At 46.8% G+C, this 24120-nt stretch overlaps 12 protein-coding genes across 12 annotated transcripts; 5 read left to right on the forward strand and 7 right to left on the reverse strand.

Moving 5' to 3' along the window:
* Positions 1-352: 352 nt before the first annotated feature.
* Positions 353-3395, forward strand: C8R40DRAFT_1099345 (uncharacterized protein). The gene is made up of 12 exons (XM_046227859.1): positions 353-505; positions 559-761; positions 817-893; positions 945-1125; positions 1173-1264; positions 1316-1662; positions 1716-2011; positions 2083-2319; positions 2388-2559; positions 2613-2849; positions 2908-3052; positions 3112-3395. Exons 1-11 carry the CDS (start codon positions 388-390, stop codon positions 3033-3035), a joined length of 2088 nt encoding a protein of 695 aa, XP_046087425.1. The 5' UTR covers positions 353-387; the 3' UTR covers positions 3036-3052; positions 3112-3395.
* On the reverse strand, positions 3108-4389 carry C8R40DRAFT_1264579 (uncharacterized protein; the record flags this gene model as incomplete). Its single annotated transcript, XM_046233894.1, has 4 exons — positions 3108-3194; positions 3292-3390; positions 3670-4028; positions 4068-4389. 4 exons carry the CDS (start codon positions 4387-4389, stop codon positions 3108-3110), a joined length of 867 nt encoding a protein of 288 aa, XP_046087426.1.
* A 105-nt stretch (positions 4390-4494) lies between these two features.
* C8R40DRAFT_127543 (uncharacterized protein) lies at positions 4495-5858 on the forward strand. The gene is made up of 5 exons (XM_046234117.1): positions 4495-4889; positions 4945-5165; positions 5211-5329; positions 5384-5513; positions 5595-5858. The coding sequence occupies exons 1-4, from the start codon at positions 4599-4601 to the stop codon at positions 5434-5436; spliced, it is 684 nt and encodes a 227-aa protein (XP_046087427.1). The 5' UTR covers positions 4495-4598; the 3' UTR covers positions 5437-5513; positions 5595-5858.
* Positions 5859-8482: 2624 nt separating this feature from the next.
* C8R40DRAFT_1169449 (uncharacterized protein) lies at positions 8483-9332 on the reverse strand (the record flags this gene model as incomplete). The annotated part of the gene is made up of 3 exons (XM_046231377.1): positions 8483-8646; positions 8703-9161; positions 9209-9332. 3 exons carry the CDS (start codon positions 9330-9332, stop codon positions 8483-8485), a joined length of 747 nt encoding a protein of 248 aa, XP_046087428.1.
* Positions 9333-10860: 1528 nt separating this feature from the next.
* On the reverse strand, positions 10861-11787 carry C8R40DRAFT_1169450 (uncharacterized protein; the record flags this gene model as incomplete). The annotated part of the gene is made up of 3 exons (XM_046231378.1): positions 10861-11087; positions 11140-11613; positions 11670-11787. The coding sequence occupies 3 exons, from the start codon at positions 11785-11787 to the stop codon at positions 10861-10863; spliced, it is 819 nt and encodes a 272-aa protein (XP_046087429.1).
* Positions 11788-12634: 847 nt separating this feature from the next.
* On the forward strand, positions 12635-13502 carry C8R40DRAFT_1025834 (uncharacterized protein; the record flags this gene model as incomplete). Its single annotated transcript, XM_046223076.1, has 3 exons — positions 12635-12782; positions 12842-13396; positions 13447-13502. Coding segments are annotated over 3 exons (759 nt in total), but the record flags the coding sequence as incomplete, so codon positions are not given.
* A 451-nt stretch (positions 13503-13953) lies between these two features.
* On the forward strand, positions 13954-14681 carry C8R40DRAFT_1099385 (acyl-CoA N-acyltransferase; the record flags this gene model as incomplete). The annotated part of the gene is made up of 1 exon (XM_046227860.1): positions 13954-14681. A coding segment is annotated over one exon (629 nt), but the record flags the coding sequence as incomplete, so codon positions are not given.
* An 802-nt stretch (positions 14682-15483) lies between these two features.
* Positions 15484-17356, forward strand: C8R40DRAFT_1160176 (DUF1212-domain-containing protein; the record flags this gene model as incomplete). The annotated part of the gene is made up of 6 exons (XM_046229980.1): positions 15484-15655; positions 15713-16214; positions 16264-16388; positions 16445-16530; positions 16598-17134; positions 17192-17356. 6 exons carry the CDS (start codon positions 15484-15486, stop codon positions 17354-17356), a joined length of 1587 nt encoding a protein of 528 aa, XP_046087432.1.
* Positions 17357-17423: 67 nt separating this feature from the next.
* Positions 17424-19095, reverse strand: C8R40DRAFT_1099390 (uncharacterized protein). Its single transcript, XM_046227861.1, has one exon. It carries the CDS (start codon positions 18682-18684, stop codon positions 17773-17775), a length of 912 nt encoding a protein of 303 aa, XP_046087433.1. The 5' UTR covers positions 18685-19095; the 3' UTR covers positions 17424-17772.
* Positions 18528-19118, reverse strand: C8R40DRAFT_129404 (uncharacterized protein). The gene has a single exon (XM_046234120.1). It carries the CDS (start codon positions 19023-19025, stop codon positions 18726-18728), a length of 300 nt encoding a protein of 99 aa, XP_046087434.1. The 5' UTR covers positions 19026-19118; the 3' UTR covers positions 18528-18725.
* A 369-nt stretch (positions 19119-19487) lies between these two features.
* Positions 19488-21158, reverse strand: C8R40DRAFT_1099394 (uncharacterized protein). Its single transcript, XM_046227862.1, has 6 exons — positions 21060-21158; positions 20782-20916; positions 20508-20725; positions 20331-20455; positions 20231-20269; positions 19488-20177 (listed from the first exon to the last, which is right to left on the reverse strand). Exons 3-6 carry the CDS (start codon positions 20663-20665, stop codon positions 19675-19677), a joined length of 825 nt encoding a protein of 274 aa, XP_046087435.1. The 5' UTR covers positions 20666-20725; positions 20782-20916; positions 21060-21158; the 3' UTR covers positions 19488-19674.
* Positions 21159-21862: 704 nt separating this feature from the next.
* Positions 21863-23728, reverse strand: C8R40DRAFT_1042912 (P-loop containing nucleoside triphosphate hydrolase protein; the record flags this gene model as incomplete). The annotated part of the gene is made up of 2 exons (XM_046224123.1): positions 21863-22827; positions 23422-23728. 2 exons carry the CDS (start codon positions 23726-23728, stop codon positions 21863-21865), a joined length of 1272 nt encoding a protein of 423 aa, XP_046087436.1.
* Between the last annotated feature and the right edge of the window lie 392 nt (positions 23729-24120).

Consider the following 24120-nt stretch of genomic DNA (forward strand, 5'->3'; position numbering starts at 1 on the left):
ATCAACAGAATTTGAATAGCGGGACATTAAAAATAGTCAAAAGGTGTATTTACATGTGGAATAAGTTATTTGAGTGTCCTCGTATATACCCCTAGATAGTATCATTTGTACATAGGTGATGGTCAGTATCAATATAGAAAGGTTTTACCTGGGGGCGAAGCCCCGCGCGGATGGGAAACACCCCGCTAAGCAAGGGACTGAAGCCCGGAGCATCTGAGCTGTAATAAATTTGCCAGCTAGACACTAAAACAATACAAAGGGTGGGTGGGTGCGACAAAAGAAGACGCTGTGTAAGAGGTCGGACGGTGAGTGTCGAGAGTGAGAACGAACGGGCGCCTAATAGTCCGCTGTGTGGGGGGATTACACAGTCACACGCCCTGGCTCCCGATGAAATATGTTGCTCTCCTCAGTGGAGGGAAAGACAGCTGCTTTAACCTCTTACACTGTCAAAAGAATGGTCATGAACTCATAGCTGCTGCCTCATTGCGACCTGAACAAGGCAAAGGTGCGAATCTGGCTCCTGAATTTCCGCCAGTCCCATTTATTTTTTCGGTTAAGAGGAACTCGATTCGTATCTTTATCAGACAGTAGGTCAAGATGCAATAGAATTTGTTGCACACGCCCTAGATGTCCCTCTTTATCGGGAAACCATCATTGGAACGGCAGTTGAACAAGGCTCAGAATACGGGACGCGTAGCTCGAGGAAAGGCGTAGACGGAGATGAAACGGAGGATCTATACAATTTACTAACAAATGTCAAGGTGTGTTTCATCATTCGCTCGTTCTGAGTCCCTCTCTAATCTCCGTACCTCGTAGTCTCATCATCCGGATGTTCAGGGAGTGTCAGTTGGCGCCATCTTGTCCAACTATCAACGCGTACGAGTTGAGCATGTGTGAGCATTGCGATTCGAAGCCTTCTGCATATTCTCAATGGCCTCATCAAGGTGTCAGCGCCTTTCCTTGACTTGTCTTTGTTATCTTTGGCAGCGAAGACAAGATGAATTACTGTCGGAGATGATCGAGGCTGGGATGGAAGCCATCCTTATCAAAGTTGCTGGAATAGGATTGACCACGAAACATCTGGGCAAGTCGCTTGCAGAAATGAGACCTACGCTCACCAAATTGGTGCGTTCGACCTTTCCCAGTTCATCTCGTTTACTTAGTTGGTTCAGAACGACCTCTACGGATCGCATATCTGTGGTGAAGGCGGAGAATACGAAAGTTTAACGCTTGATTGCCCACTTTTCAAATCTCGAATCGTTTTGTAAGATCGTACGACACATTGCTTGGACTCGTTGATGACTCTTTTTTGTAGGACAGATGTAGAAACGGTTATTCATTCCGATAATGACTTTGCAACTGTTGCTTATCTTCGCATAAAAAACGCGCGTTTGGAACCTAAGCCCACCTCCGATGCCCATGCACAACTCACGGTCCCGCCGATATTGGACAAAGACTTTGAAGCAGTCCGCACTTCTATTACCGAGGTGGAACCGCATTCATTTGCTGTCCATTTGTCCGAATCGGTTCCTCATTCCCTTGACTTCACAACAGCTACTAAATCGAATGGAAAATGGGTAGCCGTAACGAACGTCCAAATCGAATGTTCTGCAGACGCATCCATCGAGGACGAAATCACGCAGTGTTTCCACCTTTTACAGGGTTTGAATTTTATGGCATACTATCAATCGAATTCAAGCCTGATTCATCTACAGAGCGGCTTGCCTCCCATAATCTATCACTCGCCCACAGCGCCATTATCAACCTCTTCCTTTCATCAATGGATGATTTCGCCCGCGTTAATTCGGTATATGCTTCATTCTTTGGTACAAGCCCTCCGTCCCGAGCCTGCGTCGCGCTCGACTTACCCCCGGGTATTCGCGCCCGGATCGATTGTTTAGCCTTTGTTGAAAATAGGAATAATGTCAACTACGAGCGTCAAGCGTTGCATGTTCAAAGCCAAAGTTATTGGGCCCCCGCCAACATTGGGCCGTATTCTCAAGCTATTTTAGTGAGTGTAACTTGATCTTTTTGAGGCGATTGCAGCATTTATCAAATATTTAATCCTTATTATCCTCGTAGGCGGGAGAACGGCTCTTGATATCCGGACAAATTGGTTTGCTACCCAGTAGCATCGCTTTACCTTCTTCGCGCTCGTTGGCCACGGAAACAGCTTTGGCGATACAGCATGCTGATCGAGTTGTTGCAGCACTCAGGAACGGATGGGAAGGTCATACTCAGATGGCCATTTATTGGCTCAGCGAGGTTGGATATATCAATGCTGTGAGGAAAGCTATCGACGTGTATGATAGGGACAAGGTACGTGAGAGCTCCGATATTATGCTTTCTTCGTTCCGGGTTACTAAGGGACCTATCCTTTCCTTGAGGTCTCCGTGAAGCTTTTAGTAGCGGTGAAAACTCTGCCGAAGGGCGCTTTGGTTGAGAAGCAGGTTATGGCACATACCGGTCGAGCTTGGATAGAAGAGGAGGATTCTGACTACGATAGCGACGAAAAGAAAGAATTGGTACTAAAAACAGTGCAACCTATTTTCGAGCAAGGTTAGTCAAGTTTCCACGTAGCACGATTTTTCATTGACAAAGGTGCTCACTAGGGAATATCGTAGCCGGTAAACTGACTTTACACTGGGAGACTTCACAGTCGCATGATGCGCCTGATTCTATCGGTTGCACTATGTTGTGCCTTCAAGGAGAATATGCTGATAATGATGTCGCTCTGGTCGGAACGCAACTAAGATCCATCCGGTTCCTTCAACGATGTTTGAACAATATGTTGTCGATACGAAATTTCTATAATGTGACTAGAAACCCAAGTTCTATTAGATCTCTCGGTATGTTTTTGTTCTATGGGTACTCGTTGAATGCGTTGTTCCTAATTATTTTTTCAAGTTTCCATCATATTGAATTCTTGGTTAGATAGAAGCAGAGACATACCGCCCGTCACATCTATCCCTTCGAGATCTATCGCTACCCAGTCGGAGGACGACTGGAGCATCGTTCTGTTAATCATAAACTAGGTCTAGACCCAATTACGGTAAGCTTGAGTCAAAGGTTAAAGAGGTCGGGGGTTGATTGGTTCCTATATTGGTTCAGTTGATTCCCGCAGATGGACAAAAGTACACAAACCAATACATATATTTAACGCCAAATTGGGCACCGATCGAAGATGTATTGACCTGGTGTTGACGCTCAAGTCTCGACTCTGAAGTTATGAAGCCTCGAACATTTTACCTTAGGCTCTAGCTTGTGTTGGCTCAACGGTCTATCACTCACCTGCGATATTTGATTGGCTGCTAGTTGGTTGTACCCCTGATTGGCTGGAGTCTGCACTGGACATTTTAGACCAGCCGCCGCATCCATCTGGATTCGTATCTAAAAGAGACGCAAACGTGTTTCATTGGTTCCCTGTACTGGTATGGGTATGTACTGTACACTATCATACAACTATGGAGGCTAGGCTCAAAATTATACACAAACACCACAGTAACTGTGGGGTAATAGCCTTACAGGTGGCGAAATACTGTTCGATACATGTGGACAGAATTTGACCGACTCATGATCTAGTCTGTGGTGTTTTGGAAGGGGAGAGTAAAGACAAAGGAATCAAGAGCGGTTCATACACCGTGGGGCAGACTAGAATGATGTACACACCATTCGCCTGTCGCCTATGCTGCGAGTGAAGCCTCCACGATCGATATCAGTCTTACGCCCATGAGCGCGTCTGACCAACTTGTCTATTCTCTGACAGCTCTCTAGGCGAGCCTCCATCATGTTCTCAAACAAATCGAGTATCACTATGTCTGGTGAGGACTCGGTCTGGCTGACTGCCAACGAGTAGCCGGTGTCATCCGCTGAAGACCCTGTCCGACGACCCGCTGGTGGAAGAATGAGTCGAGGATCACTGAGCCCTCGATGTGGGTTTGCTCCAGTACCGGATTCCGGTTCGAAAGGCCCTCGTATTCGATCACTCCACGGCCAACGTGAAAATCTCAGTGTACTGGATGCCCGCGCTGTCGAAGGATCCGAAATGCAAATTTCTTCAGGCTCACATTTGAGCTTGGATGATTCGCCTGATGATAGCGAAAGAGAAGATGAAGATTTTTCATCTGTGCTGGAAGACTCCTGGACCCGGGAGACGGGATCGAGTCCTGGGTCGTCCTGAAGGGAATTGCGTTGCTGGTGGATCCATCTGCGTTCATAATGATAAAATTCGAATAGGGTGGTTAGGGTTCCTAAGGAGTTACCCAGCGTGGGACCCTCCAAAGGAGGTCGTATATCTTCGTCCATCTGCTGAGTATCAAGATTCATTGATTCTGGAGAATCTGGTGTCGGATGGTCTTCGACGAGCGTCGCAATTGGTGGGAGAAGCATGACTTGTGGAAATGGTTGGTTTTAGGGATAATTTTCTATTTCTGTACATACTTGGTGAGTATTTAACTTGTCTTCCTTCTAAGGGCTCGCGAGTTGCCTCGGCCCTCATTTGGTCTCGCCAATTTGAGTTATCTTATCAGCTATCGTCACGTGAAAATGAGTAACGCGTTCGTTCCAGAACCAGCCTTGAGTTTATTGTGCCCTTCATCATGTTCTTCGCTGCCAGTTTGCTTATACTCGCTGTCCGTGCGGCTGCTTCAAATGTCAATATATACCACCGCATATTTGCTCCAGGAGCGCCTGAATTACCTTTCGTCGAACGTGGGGTAATAAATAATTCACGCTTCCAACCTTCATCGACGTTGTCTCAACACTGGCTGGACTTTGAAACAGCTCTCGAAAGTTTACTATCTACTCCAGAAGTAGACCTGGGCCGGGTGCTGTACCAAGTCGCTTTGGAAAGGGAAGGCGCAGATCGGGATGTTTCTTCAGTCAAACTGGTAAGGTCTCGAATGCCCCAGACCGCTTCAGATACTGAGGTTTTTTTGGTTTCAGTGTCATATTCCATTGATTACTTCCGAATCCATCATTCTCCATGCCCCACATTTGGCGCAAAACAACGCTCCGTATGCGATTAACTATTTCGTGACCCCAATCCCGGACGATGGAGCCTGCCCTAGACTGGGCTCAGGTCTTGTGTCCCTTCCATCTCCATTCCAAGCATTATCCAAGCTAAACACGACAATCATACATAAACCAGATACTCAACCTCCGCAGTAGGTTATTCGTTCTATATCAGAATGACGTTAACACTACCGCAGACCACAACTCCGTACACCCCCTCAGCTAACAGCGGAAGGAGCGCCAGTGCAATCTCCGCCTGAAAAATCATTTGTTCAGAAGTACTGGATGTACATCGTTGCCGTCTTATTTGCTCTGTGTATGTTCTTTACATTCTATTGTGGTTTGCCAGTGTTAATCTATGCTCATTCAGTGATGACTGGCGGAGGCCCGGAAGAAGAAGGGCAATCTAGAGCAAGCACTTGATCCATCTTCTGTGTACAATGTATCAAACCAAAGACACTAAAGCATGCACCGTGACTGAGCCGATCTACATATATCTCGTAAGTACCAATTCCCTTGCAGTTTGAAACACCGCACGCTGAACATCCAAAAAACTAATTTACCGTTCCTTTCTAACCTAGATCGGAAATTGTAAACAGCTTTCAAACTGTATATCGAGAGATTATTGGGAAAATATCAAAGAAACTATGGATTTCTCTCTAAGTTAAGCCTTGCAACATTATATTGGTTTTAATAACGTCGTGCACCGTCAGAAAAAAGTTACCATACTTCATCGAACCTGGGCTTCGTCCTCTCCTTCTGCTTTGTTCTCTGGCTTACATGGAAGTTGATGTTGGCCTCATATACGGAAACGAAAGGATTTATTTGGATACCCGTCTCTCTGTCCCCTTTTGGTTGACTGACATTCAGTCAATCCTGAGGTAAGCAGTACAATGGAGTCCAGGTTTTAAGGTTGTTGCCTTCAACACGACTCAGGGGAGATAGGGATCGTCACTAGGTGTGCCGTTCATATCAATAGTCGTACGTTCACGTATCTGTTTAGTTTACCACTCGTCAGCTTTCGACGTATATATTCCTGGATATTTAGCAATTCGTTGCAGCGAAAATTCCAGATTGAAGTGCGTAAGTAGTGGTATACGGTGTAGAGGATCCCAAATGCACCGTAAATAGCACACTCGATTGGCGAAGGCATGGAAGAAGAAGAAAAGGTTGAGAATGATGCAGTCAGATCATTATGCTGAAAAATAACCTCGTCCACAGAAAAGGAGCGAAACAGGATCCCCCAGCATAAAAAGCAGGAGTAAGAATCTGAATGCTCTCATGATCAGGTTGTCCAAGCTCTGTGCATATCATTCTACGCCACTGTTCGTATATCAACCGTAAGGACCTGACGACCGGCATAGTGCGATATTCAGTTGCCCTTCGCAGAGATGGACCATGGCTTTTCAGTGGAATAACGAAGATATTAATGATCATAGTCGTTGCAGCCAGGAATCAATGTGAGTCCAAAGAAGAATGGTTAAAACACACTCACAGGTATTGAAAATAAAAGGGACCTAGACTCAGTTATCTTTCTTCATTCTATCGAGATCGAAAGACTGAGAATTTTAGGACAAAGGATTCTCAGTGATCCAGCATGAGTGAATAAATTTTCTAGATTTATCCTTCACTCATCGTATATTCTGGCCTTGACACTGAGATCTAGCCTGTCCGGAACCTGGCTAGCCGTCTTGTAGTCCACAACGAATCTCGTTCGTGATAAGCAAAGGGCTGATCCAGGCAGTAATGACGATGGTTGAGGTGTGAGTTTGGCGTTTCAATTGCAGTATTTTGATGAAAGAAGGATGAAGGAAGGTTCAAGGATCTGTTCTAGACAAATCTCAATCACAAAGGTTCCCAAGCTCTCATATATCGAACAAGATAAGCGGTACAAGTTCCAAAGCTAAAGCAACCGCCAAAGACAACATTGATCTAAGAACCGTCACTCGGACTTGCTATCCATATCAACAGCCATATTTTCAGGCCCTCCACCATTCGTACACACCACTGATTAATTTGCTATCTCAGCATTCGAATATGTCATGAACGGATAGGATATACGTACATATATCGCAGCAAACACAAAGATATATGATCCCTTCGACATGCAATGATTCAGACAAGCATGCCATCTTATGCAGTAAGGGAATCGAAATTCCATGTCCTATCAACTCAGTTGCTATAGTATGATGGGCCGAGTGCACAATCTTTGTCATGCTGGGTGCAAAAGGGGGGTCATGACTCCCAGTGTATCATTCTGTGTAGCATGACTCGAAGAGGACACGTTGCGCTCGGCAAGATTAGAAAGGCTGAGGATTTGTGTTAGATTGTATGTGTTCTCGAGTTCGATATGAGAATGAACGTACGTTGAAGGGCGGCACGGGAGTGATTTGTTCATCTTCGCCGGCCCACTAGTAGCAAGCAAGTGACGAATTAAAAACTATCGAGTCCAAGATGAGGTCCACACCATTTGTGAGGGAGGTAATCACCAACGAGTGGTTCTCGCTCGCCAAATCAAGCTTAAAATTGGATTAGTAAAAGGCAAAGGTATTAACCTTATGAGTTTCCCCAAGTCTCGTAGCATTAAACTGAACAGGTGATGTATGGTCCAAGCTGTGAGAGGAAGCTGGCCCGGATGTGGTCTTGTAATTTAAAAAGATCTCAGCATTCGTAAGTAAAAACTGATCCAGGTAGTAACGACGATGCTAAGGAAGAGTTTAGCGAGGTTTAGCGCTTCAATGGCAACTTTGATGAAAGAAGAACTAGAATCTGTGCAAATTTCAGCCTCAAAATCTTCCCAAGCTTTCAAGCATCAAACAATTCGGACGCAAGGGCAAGCTGCAGAATGAAACTCAGATATGTGCTGACAGCCTCCAGCACTGATTAATTCTCTTGATCTAATCTTTAGTCTGAGTTTTGAACGTGGAAAGTACTGTGACATACCACACAATATATATATATATATTCTACACACAGATTGTACTTTGTATGACTTATTCCGCCTTATCTTCGGAGACGGCCGGACTAGTTGACAAATATAGGCAGGCGGCTATATTTGGGCTATATACAGATAGACGGACACAGAAGTCCACCTGGCTTACGTCAGGTGGCCATGGACCGGCCTCTCATCAGAGCTGTGCGGCAGGCACTCTGATATTGGCTTAATGGGGAGGGTGCCCCCCAGATCCATCACCCACACCAAAAACACCTACACATATGCCGTGGTCCCCGATGCTATGCCGATGTTGCAAATCGGATCGGGTAACCATGTGGACGGCACCACATGGCATACTCCACCCCGTGAATAGGGAGTCATGATCTATCATTGCAAAGTAGAACCGGCGGGTTAGGGCAGCGGTTAAGCCCTCTGATGAGCCCCTTCGCAAGGGCGAAACCCGCACAAAGTCCCTACCTTTCGGGTTCGAACCCCAAAGCTGCCTATTTACCAAGTTTTCACATGCAAACAAAATCATGTCCCACTGGCCAAATTGGTATGGTATGATGGAGGAGGACCCGAATGTACAGTCATTACCATGCTAGGTGCAGAAGGAGTTAAACGCGTCACGACGAGTCCGAGTGTATCATTATTTTGAGCATGATAAAACGAGGACACGTTATACTCAGCAAGAAAGGCTGTGAGTTCCGATTAAATTGTATGTAAGTCAAGTTCAATCTGGGAACGGACTCACGTTGAATGACCGCACGGAGGTGGTTTCCCCGTTGCCACCTTCTCCGACGTACCACTAAGAATGCGGCAAGAGCTCCCACTAATATCAAGGCACCGACAACGATACCCCCGACTACGGCACCTACATCCGATCCGCTGCCTCCAGACGATAATGGTGGTGACGATGATGAGCTCGGTATTTCAGTTGAAGCGGTGAATGAAGTGGATGGAACTATAAAGTTTGATGAAAAAACCATCGAGTCCAAAACGAAGTCCGGGCCATCCGTGAGGGAGGTAATCACCAACGAGTGGTTTCCTCTCGCCAAACCAAGGTTGGACTGGTACAAGGAAAATTTCTCAACTTCATCACCCTCAAATCTCGTAGCATAAAACAGAACAGGTGGTGCATCGTCCAAGCTATAGGAGGAAGCTGGATCTTGAACTTGCGCTGGGAGTGTACCAAAAACTTGAATAGAAGTACCTTTTGGTAAGTCAGAGAGCTTGTTTGCAACCATGGTAGGTACATACCATCAAATGTTACATTGGCCGTAGAGCCGGCGGTAGTTGTTACCATAGTTCCATCAGTTTCGTTGAAGTTCCAGTTATCAGAGTAGGTGATGATAGGATTTGAAGCAGATAGTGTGGTTGTCATTGTAGTCTCTCAGGAATCTCGTGAAAAAAGGGTAAGAGACAGAGGAACGAAGAGAAAAGGATTAAGGGAATTAGCAGGAGGACACCCAAGGGCACCAACAACACAAATAAGGGTTTACAGTTGAAACTGGTTGTGTTGTTCTAAGACTGAGCTTTTGAGTGGTAATTGGACAAGATCAACCTGAACAGAGACAAGTTGTTGGATTAAACACCTTGAGTAAAGTCGAACAGGCATCATGTACTAGTAGTAGTGACATGGCGGTAAAGTGATCACGTCCACGTTCAAGAGCACGTTCATCGAGCTCGAACAAACATATGCCTTTGATGTATCCGAATAAGGTATTTAATCGCGCTCGACGTGAAGAAGAACAGCAAGCACAGGTAAAGTGCTTAATCCTAGTAACTTGAGGTTTTAACTGGGGCACAGCGCGTGCGGGTGGACAAACACTGCAGACACTGCACAAGCTTGGCGAGAAAATGTTAGGCCCAGAATGACGTAGAGTGCAGACCGGACACTAGAATGAAACAGAAAGGTGGATACGTTCGCGAGCAAGAGCTAGACGATGAGTGTGAGTTTAAAAGCAATAAGCGCCCGAACAATCTCTCAGGCCTCATTCTGGCATCAATACTCGAAATATTTTAACCACCATAAACTGGGCTTTATCCAAATCTTGCTAGAGTACCTTTGGAGTCTGGTAGTCGTTCTCGATAAATCTCAGCCTTCGTGAGCGCAACAGCGGTGATTGCGGCCAAACGGGAAGGGATTGTTCTTGCGAGGCTGGACGTATAGCCCAAGATGAGCTTGCGCCTCCATTAGCTGTAGTACTCGTAACCCATTGCGACCGCCCCCTCACTAATCAATTTGCGTTGCGCCTCAATTTCGAGGAATGTTTTCCTTGCTGACAGTGTCGCGGATTCTGTATACCTGTGTTGCAGAAAGATACACAGTTGGTGTTTGTTGCGAGGAAACGACGGAACGAATGATTGACCAAAAACCGCATGAAGAATTATGGGTGTATGTAGTCTTCGAAATTCAGTTATTTGATATGGTCATGTTGGGAGTGGCCGAGATCATCGCCGTGGACAGTAACACATCCGGCTGAAAGTGGACCAGGCTACAAGAGTTCGCTTCGCGACTTGGATCTAGTGCATCCATCTTCAAAGCGACCCGACAAGAGACGCAGCGAACACTTCAATTTGACTGTGCATCAAGCTAGAGGTTTCTGGAATTAACAAGAGCCCCACCAGCATAAGTGATGGCACATTGCCTCTCGAAGGTGTCGAACTACTGTCCACGGCACGGTCTGTTGGGTCGCGCATTTTCCTGGTGCAGCGGTCAGAGAACAACGGCAGCAGCAAGAGAGTTGATGATTACATTTGGGCAGAGTAAATACCATTAAACAGATATGTCAAAAGCAGTTCGATTGAAAGATTGTTAGCTACCTACAGTCGAAATTCGAACGGAAGATAGGAATATATATAAGTTATACAGAAGCATTCCCCGGCTAAATCCTCACCTTGGAGGAGGATCACACCCCACCACCATATCCAAATTCCATGGGGGGTAGATTATCCGAATCAGGTCTTGGTTTGTACATACTACCATGACGGACAAGACTCGATAGGCCGGGACTCATTTTAGGTAACGGTTCTTTTTCGTCATATCGAGGTTGTGGGGATGGGGACGAAACGAGATACGAGTCTTGAGAATAGTTTGGCGCTATGGAAGGAGAACCATTGTGCTCTGGAACAAAAGCTATCGCAGCAATCAGACCGTAGTATTTTGAAGATATATAAAGTCAACTCACGAGTAACCTCCCGGCGCTTTGCAGTTCGTTGTTTTCGTCTCCGATGTACCAGGAAGAAAGCAATCAGAGCAGCTAACACTACTAAAGCGCTAATGGTCCCCCCAACTATGCCCCCGACGTTGGGTTTGGATGTGCCGCCACTTGATCCAGATGAGGAGGATGAAGATGATGATGGGGGGTTCGGAGTTTCACTCGCAATTGTTGGAGATGTTGCTGTAAGATTCGACGAGAAGACTATCGAGTCCAAGATGAAGTCCGCGCCATTCGTGAGGGAGGTAATCACCAACGAATGCTTCCCACTCGCCAGATCCAGATTGGATTGGTAAAAGGCAAAGTTGCTAACCTCATTAGTTTCCCCAAATCTCGCAGCATTGAACTGAATAGGTGATGTATCGTCCAAGATATAGGAGGAAGCTGGCTCGGGTGTCTTATGTTTCAGCGCTGGGATTGTGCCAAAAACTTGGACAAAAGTGCCTTTACGAACGTTATATAGTCGGGCCAATCACAACCATAACATGTAGAGTACATACCATTGAATGTTACATTCGCCGTAGCACCAGCATTATTGGTAGCCATACTCCCGTTGTTAAGACTCCAGTGGTGAGAGTAGGTTATCATGGAACTGGAAGCAGAGAGTGTGGTAGACATTATGAAATGGCTATATCCGTAAAAAAGCAGTCTCCAGGACAGTGAAAAGAAGCGCGTCTAGCGGAGTGAAAGGACCTAAAGGCTATCCGTTAGTGTATGTTGTGACGGTTACCAGTCAAGGCCTTCAATTTTCAAAGTTGAGAAATCATGATTCATCTCTAGCTTGATTGACGGCATCGTATATAATATTGATGTTGAGCTGGTATGATCATTATCAAAATTTCTTGATGTGAATTTTGAACACTAGAGCGGTTTCAAGTTCCATGCACAGCGACCAGCAGTTAGTATAACTATCTGTAGGTTATTATTTTTGGATTGAGAGAAATCCTTGAATCTTTGTAAAACTTTGAGGAGGGAGGTCCTGAGAGAGTCTTTCAAATTCCCACGTTGGTTGCGAACTCCTAATTAGGCAATCGGGTTCTTTCGCTCATCGTCTTCTACACCTTACTACTAGACTACCATTTTGTCAAATCCGTTTTCGTTCATTCTTTTCCGGCCACTTATTCATCCTACTCTCATGTCTAACCGCTATGCACCTCTCCCTATCAATCCAAGAGCCAATCAGGATGCACAGTACGAGATGGAGGCAGCTTTCGACGATGACTCAGACGACGAGGAAGTATCCGAATCTCATCCTTTAACACGAAATACTAATCCTCCGCCAACCAATCGAACTCCTGGCTCGTATGACTTTGAAAATGTTGACTACGATTATCCCCCTCCTGGCTCACCCCCAGCTACATCACGTCCTATCCCAAGTAATTTTGGCACTTCGAATGGCCGGATAACGACTTTCGAGCTCCACCCCTCGCAGACAGCTCCGCGAAGGACTTGGATGTCGAGAGTACTATCAAATGTTATTCCTTCTCGGTATGGAGAGAGGTTTGGATACACGCAACTGCCGCACACCGGCGTTATAGGAGGCGGAACTGGCAACGACGGTGTATTTGCAAATATCACTGCAAAGCCCGGTCGTCCAGTAACCTTGCAAGAAGGTATGTCCACCCTTTTTCGACTTGAATCTCCAAAGTCTCAAGATTATTCATTTCTTTAGGAGACGACACATATGTGGTCCCTGAAGATAGTCGCAACGAAGCCCCTCCGACATATCAGTCTGCACAGGCCGATGCCGTGCCTCCTTATTGGGAGACCACCGTCCATGCTCCCTTTGCTCCTGATTCCATTGGCGAAATGATTATCGATTCACTTCCTACAGGCTCGCTCTTCTCCTTCCTTTGGAACATGCTAGTCTCAGTATCATTCCAATTTGTTGGATTCCTACTCACCTACCTACTACATACCACCCACGCTGCCCGGCTAGGCTCTCGCGCAGGACTCGGTATCACACTCATTCAATATGGATTCGCGCTTCGCTCTCGATTAGAAACTGATGCCGTCGGAGAAGATAATACTTGGGCTGACAATTGGGGTTTCGGGAACAACGAAAAGTTTCCGACGGCTGCCGAAGCTAGTTCCAACGATTACTATAAGAGCTACAACGCCAGCTTTGTAGGCAATTCCACCATGCCAAGTTTGACAGAGGAACAGGCTACTATGTTAGTCGCTGATGCCACTACAGAGTGGTTGTCATTCTTTTTGATGACATTTGGTGCGTATCAGTGAATATCAATATTCATTGTATCCATTGCCTTCTTTCAGGATGGTTCATTCTTCTGACTTCAATACTTGGGTTCTGGCGTGTGAAGCGCTGGGAACGAAATATCGTCTCTTCCCAACAACCAGCTCCCAGTGATGGCCCCCGTGCATCTCGTTCTCCTTTTGAGGGTATCTTCGGTCTTCACAGTCTCCCTTCGCGAGATTTTTTCCGTCAGGGCTTCGGTATGAACACCCACCAGGAGGATATCGAAGCTCAGGCCGAAGCCGACGCTCACCAGGAGGAAATAGACGAACAGGAGCTTATACAGCACTTGAATATTAGCCCTGATGATCCAAATCGAGCTAGGTTAGTTGCTGAGGCATTGACGAATGAGAGGAGACTTCAGAATGATCTTCGAGCGGCTGGCCTTTTGTAAGGATTGGGAATCATCACATAAATACAAATGCTTCTTCATCTCATTGACTTTTTGTTTGTAATATACACTAATCTGCGTATCACTATATACCGAGCTATACCGAATCCTGATTTATATAGCACTATCACCAACTGAATGAGCGCTAGCACACCTTTCGATATGCCTATCACGATACGCAAAGCCTTGGAGACAGACGCCCCATCTCTATCCCGAATATGCCTTCTTACTGCAAACGCAGGATCTACTGCTGAAGCTCTGCACGACTTTGGGGAACTCCCAGGACTGGTCTATGCTGTCCCGTATGTGAAACTTCCAACGACCTGGGGCTTTGTGATGGTCGACGATCTTCGTGATGATGAGGTAGTCGGCTACATCGTCGGATCCACAGACACTCGTGCATTCGAGGCCTACGCAGCAGAACACTGGTGGCCCCAGTTAGCAGAGAAGTACCCGCCGTTGTTGGCCAAAAAACCAGCGGATGAACAATACATGAACCTTTTGCGGAACATGCATACGGGATCAGATGCTTGCATCAAACTTTCTCCTGCTCATATGCATATTAATATCCTGCCGTCGTACCAGAAACAAGGATGGGGGAGGAAATTGATTGATACGGCGGCTGATTTCCTGAAAGGCCAAGGTTTAGATGGTGTCTGGCTGGGTTTAGACCCGAGAAATAATGGCGCGAGACTCTTTTATGAGAAAATGGGCTTCACGCATGTGGATGGAGCTCCAGATAATAATATGGGCATAAAATTCTGAGGCAGACGAGGAAGAGCAGGATCTAGCAGGATGTTTGAATTCTTATCTTATCTAGATTAGATTAGATTAGCAATCACAACGACCTTTTAAAAACTTCAACCTTTGCTTCTTGCCTTCCTCGCGGTTTGCTACTTTCCAGATTCATTTGCAAACCACGCAAACTCAGAGCAACGTCGTATTCAATAATTCGTCTTTTTGTTACGCATCTCAATTGCTCAAGGCCGTCAATACTTCGCTAGACATGTCGACCAAGCACCGGGCTGAGAGCAAATCTCCTCGTAATCGGGATGCTCGCCGGGCTTCGAACTACAATACGGACCATCTCGCTGAACCGCAAAACACTTATGACTCTTCGGCTCCTCGCTTTCGTAACCCTTTCAGCAATGATAATACTGAGGAAATGTTTACTGCACCTCGCGCTACCCTACCATACTACGGGAACTCTGTGGCATATGATCCTAATATAAACCCATCTCGCCTTATTAGTCAAGTACCTCTAGACCCATCCAACTACACATCTCGCTCAAGTGCTTCTAATGACTCTCCCGGATACTTCAATGACTCCGATAAATATTCCTTCTCATCTTATCAGCATCCTGCTGACATTAATCCTCCGCCAAACGCTTACCCTGGGGACGATCATTCCCCTCCGCCGAATCGTCCTCTTCGCTCCTCAGTTCGTCGCAGCGTCAGCTTCGCTAAAGGATCAGCATTACGGGAGTATGATCCAGATGAAGAATACCAGGACCCAGAAAAGAACAGAGCACTCAAGAATCGTGGTTTACCTTCTCAAATGCTGGACCTATTTGAGCTCAACCGAGAAATGAAATCTCAACACTCCGACGACTCTAATGACTATGACTACCGTCCGTATCGCCCAGACTTTCGTCATAACGACTCGATGGTGTCTACCTACTCTCAGGTCATGGACCCAGACGACCCTCGTGTTACTGGTGTCAAGGCTAAGTACCTCGAGGATCCACATGATATTGAAAAGAACACTCTACGGCAAATGGACTACCGTCACCGTCGAAAACATCTCATGCGTGTAAAGATCGAATTTAACGTTACATGTAAGGTTTTTGATTATTATGAGCTGCACACTCCCAGCTAACACCATCCTTCAATAGCAATGGTTAATCGTCAAGAGTTTCTAATCAAGCTAGCTCGTGCGCTCATGACATTCGGTGCACCATCTCATAGAATCGAATCGCAACTCATAGCAGCAGCTCGCATTCTCGAAGTTGAAGCCGAATTTATTCATTTACCAGGCGTCATTATTTGCTCTTTCGGAGATCAGGATCTAGGAACCTCAGAGACTCATTTCATCAAGTGCAATGGAAGACTTGCGCTAGGAGCGCTACACAAGGTGCACTTAATTTATCGTTCGGTCGTCCACGATGAGATAAGCGCCAAAAAAGCAAGTAACGAATTGGAAGACCTCCTGAAGGCTCCGCCCTTGTATTCGGCCGCTTTCCGGTGCCTGTTGGCGTTTTGCCTTTCTGCGCTCATTTGTCCCTTGGCTTTTGGGGGTTCCTTCCTAGATATGTGGATAGCTGGTGCAGGAGCGTTGATTATGTCCTTGCTTCAGCTCTGCGCAGCCAAAAGTACCTTATACGCGAACGTATTTGAGTGAGTGGTGTTTTGTTGCTTCCTGTACCGTCTACTGAAACAAATGTAGGATCACAGTGGCCATATTCGTGTCATTTTCTTCAAGAGGTCTTAGTAGCATTCGGAGCCGGATTTTCTGTTATACCGCAATATCTTCCGCCGGCATTGTCGGCATTCTCCCGGGATACTTAATTTGTAGGTGTTCCAATATGGGTATAACGCGCGCATGTATTAATAGTTTCCGATGATAGTAAGTAGCTCCCTCGAGCTTGCGTCAAAGAATATTGTTTGTGGTAGTGTCAAGATGGTATATGCCCTCATTTATACCCTGTTTCTGGTCTGCATCTTGTTCCGCTTCACCTAGCATCACCATCTTACCTACGCCATCGTTTTCTCTCTCACAGGGCTTTGGTCTCCAAATAGGCTCCGATTTCTATCTTTTGCTTGATAGAAGTATGCGCCGTAAACTTGATACTCTCGCCGCGTCTCTATCATCCACTACAATCCTGGCTGGAAGTTGGGTTGCGGACAACAGTACAGATAATGGAACGCTGCCCGTCGTCGGAACTTGGACATTCACGCATGCTGTACCTTCCAACACAGCGGATATCATCGACGGATGTTATAGACCAAAGCACTTTCCCTGGTTCTTGCAGCCCTTCCCAATGTGGACTGCTTTTCTCATCGTCCCAACTTTCTCGTTATTTTCGTCACTGGCCAATTTACAACCCTTCCGGAGCAAGCAATTGCCAGTTATGGTCGTGATTTCATGTGCATCATATGCATCGAACAAAATCGCTAATCATTACATCTTCAACCGTTCTGATGTCGTATCTGCTATTGGAGCTTTCACGGTAGGCGTGTTGGGCAACGCTTATTCACGAAAGATGGGTGGAACTGCGTTCACCTCCATGGTAACGGGAGTATTATTCTTGGTTCCAGTACGTGTTTTTGCCCTCGTTCCATCCGAGAAGCACAGTTAACAGGGACTGACGTAGTCTGGACTCTCACAAGCCGGAGGAATAACAGCTAACGGAAATGGTATAGATATCGGGGGCGCAATGATCGCAGTCACTATTGGTATCACTGTCGGCCTTTTCATGAGTCAAGCACTAGTCTATATGTTCGGGACGAGAAAGAACGCTGCTGTGTTTTCATTCTAGTTACAACGTTGTAATCTATTTCGTGTTTTCGATTTGTATGATTTATATCGAAATCAAGTTTCAACTTCTCCTGTGCGACTGTATTTATAACAGGTTGTGTAGTTTGGGCGCTTACCAGGCTACCGTTTTCTAAGGTGCGTCGAAGAAAACATCAAACAAGATTATTGCAGACCAATAACGAGCTTGTAAACGATTGTAAAGTACACGTAGAATAAATAAGTGAAGGATTCGTGAGGATATATCATCACGAACATGCAGATAAGTAAGTGAAAATAATGAAGATGGCATGGTATACTAAGCTATACAACAGGTCATACATGTGTTTGATGGCAAAATGCATCGTTTGCTCGTCGTCATGCGCATAGAGGATACAAGGCGTACAGAGGAAGGAGTGTGTGAAGTGAAGGATGAAAGATCTAGGCGATGACACAGCCCGATATCCAGGAAGACGATGACGACCCACGGGTAGAATTGCCATTGGTATGATCTCTCGACTTCAGAGTACTCATCACATAGCCAAACAGCGTATGCGGAGTGGGAACTTCCTCATTCCGTCTCCTCAGCTCCCTCTCGGCCTTCTCCCTAGCCTCCTGCTCCTCACTAACCCGACGTTCAACCTCCCCAAGCGCAGCCCTACTCGATTGGGCTTCCTGTCTCGCCCGCTCCAAGGATTGGCGAGAAACCTGCTCCAACTCACTCTTCTCAGTCGCCATCTGCTCAGCTGCGACCCGATACCGATCTGTAAGCTGAAGAGCTTGTTCGAGAGCTTGCCTCTTGGATTCCACTTCTGTCATTGCTGCGAGTTTAGCTTGCTCTGCTTCGGCGAGATCCTTCTCGGCCTGGACAAGCTTTCCCTCCATTTCCTCGGCCAGCCTGCGAGCTTCCCTCAACTCCTCTTCCATCTGTTCTCTAGCGGCCCAACTTTCTTCTTCCGCCTTCTCGGCTCGTGCTTCAGCCGCACGTAACGCGTTCTTAGAGGTATCAGCGTCTTTCACCGCTTCGTCCCTCTCAGCCTTCACATCTTGTGACGCCTGACGCTCTTTGGCTAGCAGTTGTAAGCTATCCTGCGACCGAAGCTCAGCTTCAGCTTTGCCCTTCTCGGCAACCTTGCAGTCTTGGACGGCTTTCTCGAGCTCCGACTGAAGCCTGGACTGCTCGGCGAGGAGATCTTCGACTTTAGGGGTTTTTGGCTTCGAAGGAGGTGAAGGGGTGCTGGTTGCGGAGGTGAAGCTGTCTTTGGTAAACGTACGACGTGAACGGGTACGCTCTAGCAGACCAGTCATCGTACGGGCGATACCGGGGTTGACACTGTGACCGTTGGCGCTCATCGTTGTGGGTTGCTTACTAGAAAGACGAGGTCAGTATCGAGTCAACGGAGAGAAGGAAACAAACGTACAGGAGTTGATAATAGAAACACGAAAGGTATTCGAAGAATTTCTGCTAGATAAAGTGAAAGGGATTGTTGGCAGAAAATAGAGTGTAAAATGAAAGGTGAAGCTGCGCCGCGAAGGGGATTTGTTGTAAGAAGTAGAGATTTAGTTCCCTGTAACTTTTCATTATATGTTTGATAAGGTAACTTATAGGGCTGCCTGCACGCACCCTGCACGATGCATCGATGGATCGTGCTCGAATATGATAATTCCGGCATGCTTCTGGCCTTCCTACACATGTAAACCCTGGTCAGTCACAGCCTCGCAGGGAGTCGCAATGATCATCGTAACTCCGGAGAAAACATGCTGAAAAAGCGTGGATGAGAATAGGAGGGAGCATGGAGGAGGGCTATTCAGTTTACATACCTGTCAGCTTAATTTCGGTGTCACTGCTAGTTAAGCTCCAAACGTCATTCTGATCCTCTCGCCTCAACTAAATTATTCCTTTTTGAGTTCTGGCGGGCCCCGACTCGGGGGCGAGGTTAATGTACAGTGTCACTCCATTGCTGCGTTGAATACCCTAAAAGGCCTAAAGCACGATTATCACTAACTAGAAAATTGAGGCAAACATGATTCTTGATCTGATAGGAATGATTGCAGATGTCTTCAGTACATTCATCCTCTTTGTCTCGCAGCACGTTCATTCAAACTCTGAGAATCAATTCCTTATGCGAGGTACTTGCAACAATGTTGTAAAAATGTAATCAGACAGACTAAACGAACGTACATAGTTAGCACGACACTAATGGGAAAATAGATAAAGAGAACAATACACATGTACATCAGAGTAGGATGAAAGACCATCAATTGTTCATTGCCGATCATTTGAATAGCGGAGAATACGCCAAAGACATCCCGACCAGTTTCAATTGACCGTTTTGTCCATCCTCAAAACATGTTGATGAGCACCGCCATAGTCCCAAGGAAGGTAAAAATAACCATGGCACCTGCATCGCGGCTAGCTGACGGTGGATAGGCTGCACTGTTCGATGATGCTGATGTATTGCTAGTTGTAGCTGCCGGTGCCGTCGATACACCGTTCCCTGCTGTACTTGTCAAAGTAGTGACCGGCCTCGTAGCACTGGTACTAGTACTCGAACTACTTAGCGAGGGGACTGGACTGCTTGTTACAAAGGCAACAGAGGATGAGAGGACGCTAGTGACAATGCCACTGGCACTCGAAGTAGCGGATGAGAAAGTAGACGGCACAATGACGGGAACCGAAGAGGTGAATGAGATTGGAGGTGATGGAGTAGCAGAAAGCGTGAATGTCGCAGTCACAGTCACGGACGAACCTCCGGGAAGAGTCGTTGTGAGAGTTATCACGCCAGTATCGGATTCCGTTGTAGTTATAGCGGAAGAAGAGGCGGATGTTGTTTCCGAAAATGTTCCTTTGTAGGAGGATAAGTGAAGGATGAAGGCGCAGCGATGAAAGAAAACGCACCGGTCGAAGTGCCTGGAAGCCCAGAGGAAGAGGTGGCGACTATACATTTTTTGAATCGCATTAGCAGGAGTCCACAAATGAAGATAGATTTCCTACTTACTATCACAGAGACTGTTCAAATCACTATTCACCGTGGCCTGGTCATCTGCAGTACAGATCATCGCGGAGCATTGAAGTACAGCAGAGGCAAATGTTGAATTTGTGCATAAGCAGCTTGTGTCGTCTCTGTGAGATATAGTCGTCAGCGTGATGACAGGGTGAAGGAAGAGAAACGGACGTTGTGCATCCAGTCGCCGGAAGGGAAGCTTGAATACAGCTATTAGCGCAAGATGGAAAGTCTGGAATTTGAGCATCTGCTATTCGAATGGTTGAAAACGCATATACGCAGGCAAGGATGTATATGCTCGACGAGGGTCTCTGAAAGAAGGAAAGCATTGTTTTAGGTAGTAAACGAGCTGAATGGGCTTTGGTGCACTTTAACGGCTTGGACACAGTCTGATGATCATCCAAAATCAATCAAAGAAGAAACTGACGGTGGACACTGGACATACCTGTGCCAAGACCGAGACTCGATGGCAACTCGAACGCTGTTAGTGGACAGCAGGCAATTGCATCACAAGAACAGCAAGATTAAATACGTCCAAATTCCAGAAAGGCCTCGAAAACCAATCCCGTAAATCATCTGCCTGTGCCCCATGCTCTGATAGTTAGTTTCCGACTATTCCACGATAGAAAAAGATCCGAAGTAACACTAGTGTATAGGTGCTTCTTCACGGTGATGGACGCCGTGAAGGGACATTGGAACATTGGTCGGACACTGGAAATGTACCTCACATGATTAAAGACGCCGTCCAGGTTGAACGTCTCTATTTCGCTTTGTATGCGATGAGTTAAAAAGAGAGGACGCGTATGAGACTCGTAGTCAACTAGTAATCCCTGTTTCCTACATCGACCGACGATATTAAATACTGGGTTAAATTGGAAGTTCCGTTTCGTCGACCACGCCTCAGGGCTTCCAGAGCTGTGGAACCTTTGAAACAAAACAAGTTCAAAGTGTGCTTGCAGATCAAAAAATTGTCCAATTTTGGGGTGGATTCTGGGTGGATTGAAAGCAATAACTTATCCTTTGTGACATCTTTCCTCTCTTTGTTGATTAAAGCGAAGCCCATCGTTGTTCTTAACGAACGCATATCCAGTGAATGTTCATTCTACCACGTCCTACAGAGGTACTGAATAGGTGAGTAGCACAACTCGCCAAAGCTCACATCCAAAGTGACAGCCTGGAGCACTTGAGGTCTACTTGATATCCACACCATCACACGAGTTTGACAGCGTCGGAGTACCCTGATGAACTCTGCCCAACGACGATGAAAGAGGTTAAAGAACGAAGGTAAACAACTGAATTATACGAGGTGAAAATACGAACATTTTAGTGTACCTATAAGATTATACTAGGAGTGTAGTACAGCATACTAGAGTCGGTGAACGGTATATAGTTTAGACATACACGGTATAATTTCCACATAGCGGGGGAAGGCATAATGGCATTTGCATAAAAGAAAAAACCCATAGAGAAACAGAAGAAAAGGATGATAAGATGGCAGCCTGCGCCACAATTATTACCCACAACAATCACATAACCGGCGTCGTATTGGCCCTTACATTATGCATACGAGGAATGGTAGATCCACCACCTCTGCTAGTAGCTCTCCTCAATGCCCAAATGTCGTTCAAGAGATCGAACTCGTCAATGACTCTCACGTTCCTCATATTCTTATCTCCCTGTACGATCTTGGTGATTGTCTTGTTGGACACGAGATAGACTTTCATTGAAGGCAAGTTCGCGTTGTGCAAACTAAGCTCGACACCCTGGCGCGTCTCCGATATGTACTCTGCGCGAGCAGAGAACGGAATGACGGTAAAACGGGACTTGCGGTCCTTGTTGGTGAGCGTAGGATCAGCTTCGACAACGTCTCTCATACGCTCTTCGATATTGGTGATATGGACATCGGACTTGGTACGGATGATGAAAGCGGGGATTTTCAGTCGTACACAGTTCTCCAGCACTGCGATGTCGACGTCAGTGAAACGGTTGTCCCAGACAACCATGATGGCGTCGAACACGAATAAACCCTGATCATGGAAGTAGTTCCAGCTGGGAGCAGTAAGCGTTCCCGCTCCTGGAACATCATACCAAATATGGGGATAATTGCGTCTGGCATCGATGTATCTCCCCACTGACTTGGTAGACTGAGTGCCAGTTGGTACTGCCTCTGCCGTGCCAGTGATGACCCCCATAAGTGCGTTGATCAAGGAAGATTTTCCTGTACCGGTGAGACCGGCTACTCCGACGTGGAAAGCGCCTTCACGGAACTGGCGAGATCTCCTCAGAGCATCCACTTGAGACTCCGACGGAGAAGTCGCCGGCTGGACACCATCCTTCCACTTGCGTTGCGCTTCATCAAATGCCTCCAAAGCTTTCCTGGCATTTCTCTCTGCCTCGTCTTTAGCTGCGATGGCCGAGATGGCAGCCTCCCGATCCTTCTTAGCCTGGGCTTCTTGCTTCTGGGAGTAACGTTCTGCGTTGCGTTTTTCAACTTCAGCCTTTTCCTTGGCCTTTCGATGATCTTCAGCCTGCTTCTGGGCATCGTATTGAGCGTCCCTACTCTTTTCGAGTGCACGCTCAAAGTCCTCCTTCATGGATCGAGCATCCTCAGCTCGTTCCCTCCACTCCTGTACTAACACTGTCAGCTCTTCAACACGACGCTCGGATTCTCTCAACCCCAACTCGGCGTTATCCTTCGCATCTGAGAGACTAATTTGGGTTTGGACGAGCTCGTCCTGAGCACGAGAGAGCGAAAACTCCATCTCACGCAGAGAGGCGACCAGTCCTTCCTTTTCCTCTGCCAACTTTCGCACTTGTTCCGCGAGATCAGCAGACAGAGCCTCTGCTTGACGCATCTCGTTCTCAGCATTCTCTCGTGCGAGTTTTTCTAAAGACGCGCTATCTTCAGCCTTCAACTTTGCTTGCTCCATATCTGCGAGCAGGATGAGAGCGTCTTCTCTCTGGAGATTGGCCGTGTAAGCCTCTTGAACCTTGGTTTCTGCGGTAAGCTCTGCATCCCGGCACCTTTCGTTTGCAATATCTCGAGCCTGTCGTTCTTCCCTGGCCACTGTTTCCGCCTCTTCACGAGCGGCACGAGCACGCTCAGCCTCCTCGAGGGCAGCGTCCCGTGCGGTCTCGGCGGCGTCCTTCGTATCCACTACCTCTGATAACCTAGCTCCTAGCTCCTTTTCGGTCAAAATCCTAGCTTGATCGGCCTTCTCGAATTTGGCCCTTTCTTCTTCTGCAGCTCGTTCAGCAGCGCCCTGAGCCTCCAATGCTTGCTTTTCTCGTTCAGCAGCCTCCCGAGCCGCAGAAGCGGAGACCTCAGCCGCGCTGATCTGTTTCTTGGTCTCCTCCTCATGCTCAGCAGCAATGCGTTGCGCCTCCTCCATCTTCTCAATAGCGGTCTGCTTCTCTTCTTCCGCCCTCAATTGCATTTCCTTAGCTTTCTGAGCAACTTCTTCAGCCTGACGACAAGCGGTGCGCGCGTCCTCCGCGTTCTTCTGGTATATATTACATTCGTCCTGGAGCTTATCGACCTTAACTTCAAGCTCCTCCTTCTCGGTCCGAAGCTCATCTATCGTGGCTTGCTTCACGCTGCCTTTGGACGACCTAGTTTTGGAAAGAAGAGTGGCGACTCGGCTCTTCATGGCCATCTTGCTCACTACTTGAACCGGATACTGTAAGACAGCACGAGGAATTCAGCATGATAAAGCATTAGAGGAGCACGAATACGCACAATACAGAACAAGTCAGGATACACTAGTTATCGAAGGGTAATGGA

This window comes from Lentinula edodes (genome assembly GCF_021015755.1).
Source record: "Lentinula edodes strain Le(Bin) 0899 ss11 chromosome Unknown C8R40scaffold_13, whole genome shotgun sequence".
NCBI lineage: Eukaryota > Fungi > Basidiomycota > Agaricomycetes > Agaricales > Omphalotaceae > Lentinula > Lentinula edodes.

Excerpts from the sequence above, each read along its gene's own strand:
- C8R40DRAFT_1099345 (XM_046227859.1), top strand. The coding sequence starts at position 388 with ATGAAATATGTTGCTCTCCTCAGTGGAGGGAAAGACAGCTGCTTTAAC. Across the intron at positions 2,320-2,387 it reads ACGTGTATGATAGGGACAAG|GTCTCCGTGAAGCTTTTAGT; the intron begins GTACGTGAGAGC and ends CCTTTCCTTGAG. Across the intron at positions 2,560-2,612 it reads GCAACCTATTTTCGAGCAAG|GGAATATCGTAGCCGGTAAA; the intron begins GTTAGTCAAGTT and ends GGTGCTCACTAG.
- C8R40DRAFT_127543 (XM_046234117.1), top strand. The coding sequence starts at position 4,599 with ATGTTCTTCGCTGCCAGTTTGCTTATACTCGCTGTCCGTGCGGCTGCT. Across the intron at positions 4,890-4,944 it reads ATGTTTCTTCAGTCAAACTG|TGTCATATTCCATTGATTAC; the intron begins GTAAGGTCTCGA and ends TTTTGGTTTCAG. Across the intron at positions 5,166-5,210 it reads CCAGATACTCAACCTCCGCA|ACCACAACTCCGTACACCCC; the intron begins GTAGGTTATTCG and ends ACACTACCGCAG.
- C8R40DRAFT_1099390 (XM_046227861.1), bottom strand. The coding sequence starts at position 18,684 with ATGAGCGCCAACGGTCACAGTGTCAACCCCGGTATCGCCCGTACGATG.
- C8R40DRAFT_129404 (XM_046234120.1), bottom strand. The coding sequence starts at position 19,025 with ATGTGTAGGAAGGCCAGAAGCATGCCGGAATTATCATATTCGAGCACG.
- C8R40DRAFT_1099394 (XM_046227862.1), bottom strand. The coding sequence starts at position 20,665 with ATGCTTTCCTTCTTTCAGAGACCCTCGTCGAGCATATACATCCTTGCC. Across the intron at positions 20,270-20,330 it reads TTTGAACAGTCTCTGTGATA|TCGCCACCTCTTCCTCTGGG; the intron begins GTAAGTAGGAAA and ends AAAAATGTATAG. Across the intron at positions 20,178-20,230 it reads GCTTCCAGGCACTTCGACCG|GAACATTTTCGGAAACAACA; the intron begins GTGCGTTTTCTT and ends CCTCCTACAAAG.